At 47.6% G+C, this 10,000-nt stretch overlaps 1 protein-coding gene across 1 annotated transcript in view; it reads right to left on the reverse strand.

Annotated features, from left to right (window-relative positions):
• Positions 1-10,000, reverse strand: part of LOC135808943 (uncharacterized) — a 46,329-nt gene that overhangs the window by 1,096 nt on the left and 35,233 nt on the right. The window contains exons 8-10 of the mRNA XM_065322193.1: positions 5,668-6,186; positions 1,597-1,668; positions 1-865 (exon numbers count right to left, since the gene is read on the reverse strand). The exon at positions 1-865 is cut by the window's left edge and continues 1,096 nt beyond it. Of these exons, the coding sequence (XP_065178265.1) occupies positions 1-865; positions 1,597-1,668; positions 5,668-6,186 (1,456 nt within the window). The remainder of the gene's footprint in view (positions 866-1,596; positions 1,669-5,667; positions 6,187-10,000) is intronic.

Here is a 10,000-nt window from a genome sequence, read left to right on the forward strand (position 1 = left end):
GATGCACGCGTGTTGACATACGATGTGGACTGTTGCCAAGGTGAGGCGCTTCGCTCTTCCGGTGTTCGCCGTTGCTCCACAGAACATGCCACTGCTGTTGCATGCGGATGTACGACCTGTACAGTTTGGTATGCACACGGTGCTGGTGAGATAGGAAGGAATTTGGATGGATTATTGTCCCAAGATTCTGATCCAGATTCGTGCGATGCACTCCTATGTGACTTCGAAGTGATTTTTGTTGACAATTGTTGGTCGGATTTCTGCCGTGCGTCTCCCTGTGCCGGAACACTAACCACATTGGTAGACTCATCCACTCTTGGTGATGGATGGACATGAGCGGGTTGACAAGATAAGACCTCATCTCCGTACAACTGCATGAGGAGACTGTCCGCATCGCCCCACACTATCATCTCGGTTTCCAGATCAAAGAAAAGCTCAAACATTGTCCTAGTTCTAAGCATGAATGGCACGTTGCATCTTGACGGTGGACTCTGATCAGGAGTAGACAGCAACACTGGAATAACAGATGTGGGCTTGTAGATCATGAGATTGCGCAACAGACGTGCTTCAAACGTTGCACGGTTGAAATTCACTTCCTCGGCATCGTGATCCGTAGCCTGCCAATTCTCAACCAAGGAGCGAGAACAGACAACTATGGTGAAATCACACGTTTCCACTTGCTGGCCAATCCAAGCAGCGGGATCGTTGTTAAACTCATCCTCATGTTCATAGTAGTAATCAATGACTACTTTCACACCTGCCAAGTGCAGCCAAGTGGACATCCAGTCGATCAAGGCCTTCTCACTGGCTAATGTGTTACGCGAATAGCTAACGTAGACCGTCAGCATCTGCTGACACACTGGTCCTGCATTGTGGGATATACGTGACAAGAGAAAAAGAAGCAATAACAGCCACATCACCTTCGGTATAATCTGTCAGCCTAGTCCTGAGATTGAGCATATCAACTTTCTTTTCCAATGATGCAGTGCCCGGTGGAGCAAGCAGGATTGACAATGCTACACATAATGATGACAGTGCCTGTGAAACCTCTATCACCGTTGTATAGTGTTTGTATTGTGTTGCAACTTTTCTCTTGCTCAAACAGTGCTCTCAAGCAACTTTTCTCTTGCTCAAACAGTGCTCTCAAGGTACACAACATGCATGCTTCATTGTGTTGCACCCGGGGCCAGGCAAGGCCATACAAACAGGAAACTGCTCTCCAGACCTCATTTTATATTCTGTGTCATGAGCAATGCATTTCGAAGGGAAGGTCAAGTATGAAGCAAAGAAGTTGAAAGAACACGTATGATGGATGCGATTTTTTCTTACCAGAAATAGTTGTGCAAAGTTGAACTCGGATGGTGAGCCAATTAAATTATGGTGAAAAGGAGAAGGACAGTTAGTCATAACTCGTAACATTATGTCCTTCTCCTTTTTCACCATAGAAATAGTTGTGTTATCTGTTATCAGACAAAATCTGCAGAGGCATGAAACAATGTTGCATTACATATGCACTGCCTGTCTCCCTGGACATCGTTGACTTGGCTTAACTACTACCATGAAACATTGCAAGCAATACCAAACAAGTAAGCTTACCAGAAAGCATACCAGTGAACTGTATTGAAGCAGGAAGCTGGTCATGTATGTCAGTGGAGACCTCCGGTGGATCTTAAACAAGACGATAGGCATAGACGTTAGAGATACACTGACGTCTTGGCACACATCCAGCAAGCAGTACAGACCCAGAGACAAAACACTAGTGCGATTGCCCATAAAACAAATCTGGGCTGGTATGGTGTATGCATGTACAGTGCAATTGCCCATAAAACAAATCTAGGCTGGTATGGTGTATGCATGTACACCGTGCATGTGAACTGTCTTGTTTCACACTAGTGGAGTAGTGGTGCTGTGCTTTCCATGTATCCTGTACACATACTACAGTACTAGTGCTGTTTGCCGTTTCAGTTCAAATTTGCCTTCTCCATGATTAGCCTAAATGTTGTACCTGCGCCTGCACGTGTTATCTCTTCGTCGTAGCTTCACGATTTTAAACCCGTGACGACATTTGGCGCCCAACTAATCGAACCCACGACCCTGAAGCTCGTCGCTCTCCGGCCGGTGTTTTTCGTTTTCCTCTTCGCGTTCTCGCCATGGCTCCGCTTTGCTGCGTCTGTTCAACCCTTTCCTAGATCCTTGGAGCTCCTACTCAGGTGAGCATGCCTTTGTAATTGTCTGCTCTGCGTAATGTGTTGAGGTACCTTGTCTTCGATTTCGAATTTTCAAATAATTGTTTTGCGTCGGGTGACTCGGGTCCCGGCAGGAATTCCGTGGAACCTTGTTCTCTTGTGTTCGAGTGTGTACTCGTAGTGTAGTCTTGCTGCTCGTTGGAAGTTCGCCCCGTTGTGTTAGGCCTCGTTTACACGACAACGATTGAAAAACGTTTTTGTCAAAAACGTTTTCAAAAGAATACGCTTCCACAGATTTTGATAAGAGCGTTTACACGACAACGCTGAAAAACGTTTCAAAAACGTTTCAAACGAAAAACGGCCTCAAAGTGTTTTTTCAATCGTTTTCGTACCGTTTCGTTCTCGTGTAAACGGCAAAAACGTTTTTCTAGTACGAGCCTTGTACTCAAAACATGCCGCCGCCAGCCTGCGCCAGGCCAACTTTTTGCACGTGACTATTGCGCGCCGAAAAAAGTGTTGCAGTGTACACGATTATCGTTTTCGTGTAAACAGCAAAAACGTTTCGAAAACGATTGAAAAACGTTTTTCAATCGTTGTCGTGTAAACGAGGCCTTAGTTGTGTCGCTCTGACTACCCTGTACTGTACTGTTGTGTATGAAAATTTCAAACTTCTGTTCGTGCGCTACTCGTTCGAATCTGGAACTTGTGTTTGCTTGTTCGTCGTGCATTCAGCATGGGTAGCTTTGATCTCGTCTTGTGTTGTGCACTTGTGCTTGTCACGGAGTTGCCGTCGGACTGCTCCGATAGTGTGACTGTGTCGCGTGATTTGTTTAGATGTCCACCTGAACGTTCTCGAGGTGCTGCCTCGTATGTAGTCGATCCATATTGTTTTGTTTCGTGTTTTTACCGTTTTAGTAGTAGTTTCTCCATGTTCTGTGTACATGGTGTAGAGCGTTGTCAGGCTCGGTCATGCACTGTCAACAAAGTAGGAAAGCTGTTGGCTTCCGGTTTGGTGGGAGGTGTGAACTTCATGTAGGAATCTCGTTCTTGATCCAGGTTGAATTTTTTTTGTGAGCGTGTGGTTTGTAATAATTGTGTTTCGGCATGTGGGTTTCTCTAGTTCGTCTGGGTGGGCGTCTGATCATGGTGAGCCACGGTCTGCTTGGTGGTCTGCAGGAATCCTGCGTTTTTTTTGTATCGGTTTGCCTTGCGGGTGTTATGGTTTCCGGGTGTTGCTGGTTGGCCCTTGTGCGTCCCAATCGGTCCCTGACAGTTTCTTGTCTTCAGTTTTTTGGTTTTGCGAGCGGATGTACTATAAGTTCCGTGTTTTTCAGGTTCAATCCCTGTGGTTTTTTCAGGTTCACTCCCTGTGGTTTTTTCAGGTTCAATCCCTGTGGGTTTTTTCAGGGTAGCGCCCTGTGGTTTTTCTTCATTATCTTCTTGCGTATTGGTAACCGATTTGTTTGTGTGTCCTCAATGGTGTCCTCACTGATTAATTGCTCCTGTTTCAGTCGACGTGTTCTTCCTGGCTGTTCTTCCCTTCCTTCGTGTGCTTTTCTGATTTTTGGTGATGGCTGAGATGTTTGCGTCAGTCCTTCTCTCTTTCTGTGTGTGTCCTGTGATTCTCGGAGTTTCTGTAGCGCCATCGGTTTTCGGACAGCCGGCCAGTGTGCGTCATGCTGCCCCAGTCTTCTTCTCGGCCGGTGCGTGCTGTTGGTCTCGCCGCTCCTGGAAGCGTCGCTGGGTCCGTCGGCATAACCTGTTTTCTCATGCATTTGTACTTTTGTTTTGTCATGACTGGTGGATGGGTGGCGTACTAGGTTGGTGCTGTTCTAAGAATAAAAGATCCAAAGGGACAAACACAGGTCGAACAGCTCGCCAGCCGGGGTCCTTTGCAAAATCTGTTGCTTGCAGGTTCCGTTGATTGGTGCACAGTTTTGCGGGGCTCCCGACTGGTGTTAACCCTCCTGGCCTACTCGTCATGCGTTCAACAGTTGTGGCCCACCTCTTTTGTGTTTTATTGTCGCCTGTTTATGTTGCTTCATATTTCATTTCCCCTGTCTTTCTGTCTTCTTCTCCGGTCTGTCTTCTTCCGTTTTTTATACACTTCACTTTTGCTTCCATCCACAGGAGTGGATGTCTTTTTTTGGTAGGGAATAGTGTTGTACCTGCGCCTGCACGTGTTATCTCTTCGTCGTAGCTGCTGCTGTATTTGTGTCTCTGTGTGTACATGTGGCTGCACGTGTTGTCTCTTCGTCGTAGCTGCTGCTGTATTTGTGTCTCTGTGCTGCTGACCCGTACATGCTGCTGCGCTGCTTTGTTGTTGACACGTGCACCTTTTTGTGCTGAGTACACCACCTTTTGTGCTGACGAGGGCACCAATTTCTGATATCATGTTTTCCTTTTGCCATGTCAGTGGTGAGTTGTCAGACGTTCGTTGTCAGAGTCAGTTGTCCGACGTTCGTCGTCAGTTGTCCGACGGTCGTCGTCAGTTGTTAGACATTCGTTGTCAGAGTCAGACGTTCGTTGTCAGTCGTTCGTTGTCAATGTTGGTTCTTCTTTATGAGTTCCCCAGTCGCCTACTGAAATGAAGTAGAAGAAAAGCTCTCTAAAAATTTGTGCTAGTCCTCTGTTGTGTGGCGTGGCGAGGAGCGTAGAGGCAGTTCGTTCACGATTTCAAACCCGTGACGACATAAACAGAGTTGCACACTACAGGATATGCCTAAGTTGTAGTGCCTGGATGCCTAGGTGCAGTGCCTGGATGCCTAGGTGCAGTGGTGTAGTAAAGACAGTAGTACCACTGTTTGGACTGTGCCACACCAGCATTGGCACAATTACTTTCAAACCCGTATCAATCACCGTCTATTTTCTCCTTACACCAAGCCGAAAAGAATCATTGAACATTGTCCCCTTATGCTCCATATTCCTTGCCAGCGCACCCGAAAAGTGTGCTTAGCTCACTGCACAATGAACTGAGAAAATCCAATTGAAGTTGTATTTTGTGTTTGCGACCGTCAGGCAGTAACAAACAAGAATGCTTGTAACTTCGGAATTACCGGGAGTTTTTTTTGTTACTATATTCATGTTTTCTGAAGTTTGCCGGTACATCATGCCCAAAAACTAATTTCCAAAATGTGAGGCTAAGCGCCCTTTTCGCGTGCTCTGGCTTATTTAGAATTTAGGGTGCACTTTTGAGAACTTTTGGCCATTCGGTTTTCAACAACCTTCCCTGACTAACGAGATTTATTTATCAAAATGACATTACGGAAGAAACAATATCTATTTCAACTTTGATCAGTTCTGTTGATGTTGTTAATGCATTGCTGGTGTGGTGAATGTGTGGCTGGTGCAGTGAATGTGTGGCTGGTGCAGTGAATGTGTGGCTGGTGCGGTGAATGAGGTCAGGCGAAAAGCGCATGTCGTGAATACTACTGTGGTGTGTAGTCAGTCCCAGTTTTGGAAATATCGGACTTAGACTCACCTTTCCCAGTTAGTCTCATCCGTTTGTATATGGGTACACAGAGCATGGCGAGTAGGATTACGCCGACCAGGATCACTATAATTAAGTTGAAGCTTTTAGGCTCTGCTGTCCGGTCCACTGCAAGTGCTGTCCGGTCCACTGCAAGTGTTGGGCCGGAACAGCCAGGGCAAGGAACTAAATCAGTTCTATTGATAGTGCCAACACTACCAGAGTGTCCACTTTGCCTTCTGGTTGTCTGATTGACACTGGCCGCTGAACTTGGCTTCAACACTGCACTTGGATCAATGGCTTCATGCGCAGGACTTCTCTCGGACCCTTGTAATTTCTCTGTGTTGGCAGACGGCGTAGAAGAACCGGATTCCACCTCATGCTTGTTGCCATGACTTGGATACAGTGTAGAGACATGTCTAGTAGCAGACTGACTTGTAGTCACAGACACCTTCAGGCCATTCGGTGTAACCGGATGCCGAGATGTGACCATGTTGCCCACAGTTGGTAGATGATAACTGGGAAAGTCATCTGGAACAGAAACAGCACGCGCTGAGTCAAGACATGTCCTCAAATGAATATGTTTTTTGTTTTTTTTACGGCTGAGAATAGCGAAAGAGTACGAAAAGCGTATTTTTCATTTACAAATATGTTTTGTGCAGTTGCTCTTGTTCCGCGCAACTTCATGGAACCTGCCATCGTGAGTGTGATTGCTTTCGTAGACCACTACCCCATATGCGGAACAGCTGCTCTGTGAGTGAAAACGTCATAGTATTGCACCGAAGCATTCCCAAGGCGGGTGCATATAAAAGTTTGGCTACTTTTAGTTTAGAATGGTCGTATCAATGGGTGGGGGCTGATGAATACTGATACGAATATATTCCTTGACTAACGAGTGTCTTCTTGAGAATCCGATGATAATGAACTATCGGGGAGAACATGGGTAGTGATGAAATGTGCCTAAGCGGTGCAAAAATTATAGCTAGGAGAAAATATCCCCCCCCCCCCCCCCCCACACCCTTCCTGTTATTTCAACGTCATTCTGAAGAAGGCAAGGACTTTGTGAAACATCAGTGCATTGATCATGTGTCGCATCCCCGGCTCACAGTGACCGGACCCCGAAATCACTACGAGCGGCGACTGAATATAGACGTGTGGCCTCACGACAAGCCCAACACAACCCAGGGGCCAACCAATATAGCTGGCTTGGTCCAAGTTCAACCCCACACGATCAACAGACAGAGACTGTTAGTTTTACGTTGTGAGTAGTATCAAATCCGAGCTCAAAGTAAACGAAGACAGAGAGCTGAGACCGAGTCTCGACTGCTAGACTAGACTAGTGTAGACTAGACTAGACTAAACTGGAACTGAAGTAAAAGAGAGAATGAGAGCTTCTTTTATAGGGTGCTTCAGAGATATATGGCGTGATCATTGCGAGGTAATTCCAGGAATTAGCAGAACAAGTCAAACCGGAATGTGCGCAGCCAGTCAGCAGAAATGCAGAATATACGTACGGTGATCATTCGAGAAGAAAGAGAAAGAAAGACATCGAGAGAAGAAAGACCAAACTGGGACGTGGGGAGCCCGCTCACCCACGTCAGAGTACAATGTGAGTATATGAGGGTCACGTTGGGGAGCCCGCTCACCCAACGTGCCATAGTTCAGTGGCTTCTTATGGTAAGTTCTGCTGCATTCTTGGTCTTGCTTGCGTGATACTCTGACCTCTTGCGCGGTGACGGTTTTGGTTCTTGCACACGTCTCATGTCTTGCACTTAGCTCTTGTTATACAATGTCATATTAGTCTTGGCTCTTTGCACGAAGCGCCGAGGCATCGTGGAAACCTGTAGAACGTCGTAGTGACGTGGTTTTGCACAAAGCCTGGGGTCACATTTCCAGGAAGTGAAGAACTTCCAGGAAACGTACAACGCGAGAACCTACCTGACCAGGTTCCGGCCTTGGATCCCATAACGTGTCATGCCAAGAAGGCATGTCACCTACGTGGGAAAGCGCGTGTCGCTCAACCTACATGCTAAGCACGTGGGACAAGACACTGGCCAAACCATGTTGTACTAAAAGGGCGTGACAGCTCAGCACAGAGCTGCTCACTATGTAGATCCTGCTGTCACAGGACTATCAGGCAGCAGTAGTCTTATTCTGGGACGTGACATTTCCCCCGCCGTTGAAGAATCACGTCCCCGTGACTATCCTCGACCGATAAGGTAGTCGGTGAGATACCGCGACGTTGCCAGTGTCATCCACCAGGCTCCGCGACGGATACAATAGGTAAGTCAACTGGAGATGCAGGATGCAAGTCCAATCCACCACAGGTTTTGGTGCGAACACCATGTCATCAGCCGAATACAGCATATCACTCGTATCGGGCTCATACGACTGAACAATATCACTGACTGCTCACGAGAAAATACAATTCCTCGCCAGGTGCCAGGCACATAAAGCATTCACTCAATCCGATGGTGCTACACAGTTGTGACACAAGATCGGTAAAGAGCTCGTAGTAAAATCCATCCGGTAACGAGCAAATTGGGACCTCACTCGCAACAACTCATCATCCCCAGATGAGTCTCGCCTACCAGGCTCCTCGACACAGGGCGTCCCCTGATCAGCCAACACTGTGCTCGAGGGATCCAGATCCAAATCATCCTCTCCCACCACAGCCTTTCCACTTCAGTTCTAGGACCTCGTCCTATATGAAGCGCAGACCATACTTCTTCGGCCCCAGGAATCCCATCCTGGCCTGTATGGTCACCACCGTCCCCTTCTCCGTTGCTCACTACGCAAGCTCATCACCACCAACTGAAATTGGCTACAACTGACCGATCCGGGCGCCTCATCCACAGAGACCAACTGACTCCTCTGAGCCGTACACAACCCGAACCGGTGCACAGTTCAGTCATTTGTTGAGGATGCAAAGGCACCCATCAACATCACACTTTCACAGGACACAGTTCCTTCTGCAGGAAACTGGTCAACTTTCACCAAGCACAAGGACCGCGAAGAGTAACGAGTATACACTCCAGCACATACTAGTAGGTCATGTACTGTCCGGCCATCCTCTCCACAAACTTTTTTTCTTCACAAACAGAACATCTGGAGAATGAAGATCGACAACAAGGTCAGAACTCGCCATCCTCGCGACATGATCGTCCAGAGCATTCGCAGATAAAACTGCTTCCGCCAGCACCAACGCTGGGCGTCACAAATCTTCGTCTGGTGCGTCCGGCGACACGCAGAACGAGATTTGAATTCGTCCACAACCAGCGACGTGGTCTGCATCCTCCCATCGTTTCAGCCATGAAACAACCGGTACGGGTCTTCAAACAGCACTCGCCATTGCGCGACTGAGAACAAACTGAGTGCAAACGTCAGTAAGGCCTCATCGTTGAAGAGACGACTTGTCAAGCTTCAAGAGCTTCAAGCGGTCTCAACAAACACCATGTCCGAACAGTGGCGTTTTCTTGTCGAAACTTGAAAACTGCACTGCACTACTCCGTGATCCAGTCGTAGTGACTACTTTCACAACGCTCCGTAAAGAGGACCCAAGCCCTGTTTACGGCTCACATGGTACACGGGTTCACGAACCCTTCCATATCTGAAGCTGAACAAACGCGCACTGCACTCGTACTTGAGAACTGCATGAATGCAAACAACTCCTCGATCGATCATGCAACTGGCAATAAATTTCGCACCTTGGTGTCCGCCATGTAGTCCGCAGCAAAGCAAGCTCGTCGTGCACTACGAACTCGCACTGCAGCGCTACAGGAACACGAGATACGGAACGAAAGCCAGTGCTGGATACGAAAGAGAAACGCACTCGGAGTTTTCTTCGTACCAAGTTGGAGTGTCCAACACTGCTGTTGCTCTGCCACATCTATCGCCAAGAACCTGCCATCAGAGACAAGGTTGTTCACGAAAGACTGCTGTGGACATCGCGTCGTTGCAGTTACGGAGTGAGGAGAACTTAGACCATCCTGGTCACAGCACCAAATGTCGCATCCCCGGCTCACAGTGACCGGACCCCGAAATCACTACGAGCGGCGACTGAATATAGACGTGTGGCCTCACGACAAGCCCAACACAACCCAGGGGCCAACCAATATAGCTGGCTTGGTCCAAGTTCAACCCCACACGATCAACAGACAGAGACTGTTAGTTTTACGTTGTGAGTAGTATCAAATCCGAGCTCAAAGTAAACGAAGACAGAGAGCTGAGACCGAGTCTCGACTGCTAGACTAGACTAGTGTAGACTAGACTAGACTAAACTGGAACTGAAGTAAAAGAGAGAATGAGAGCTTCTTTTATAGGGTGCTTCAGAGATATATGGCGT

The sequence above is a fragment of the Sycon ciliatum genome, chromosome 2, assembly GCF_964019385.1.
Source record: "Sycon ciliatum chromosome 2, ocSycCili1.1, whole genome shotgun sequence".
Taxonomy (NCBI): domain Eukaryota; kingdom Metazoa; phylum Porifera; class Calcarea; order Leucosolenida; family Sycettidae; genus Sycon; species Sycon ciliatum.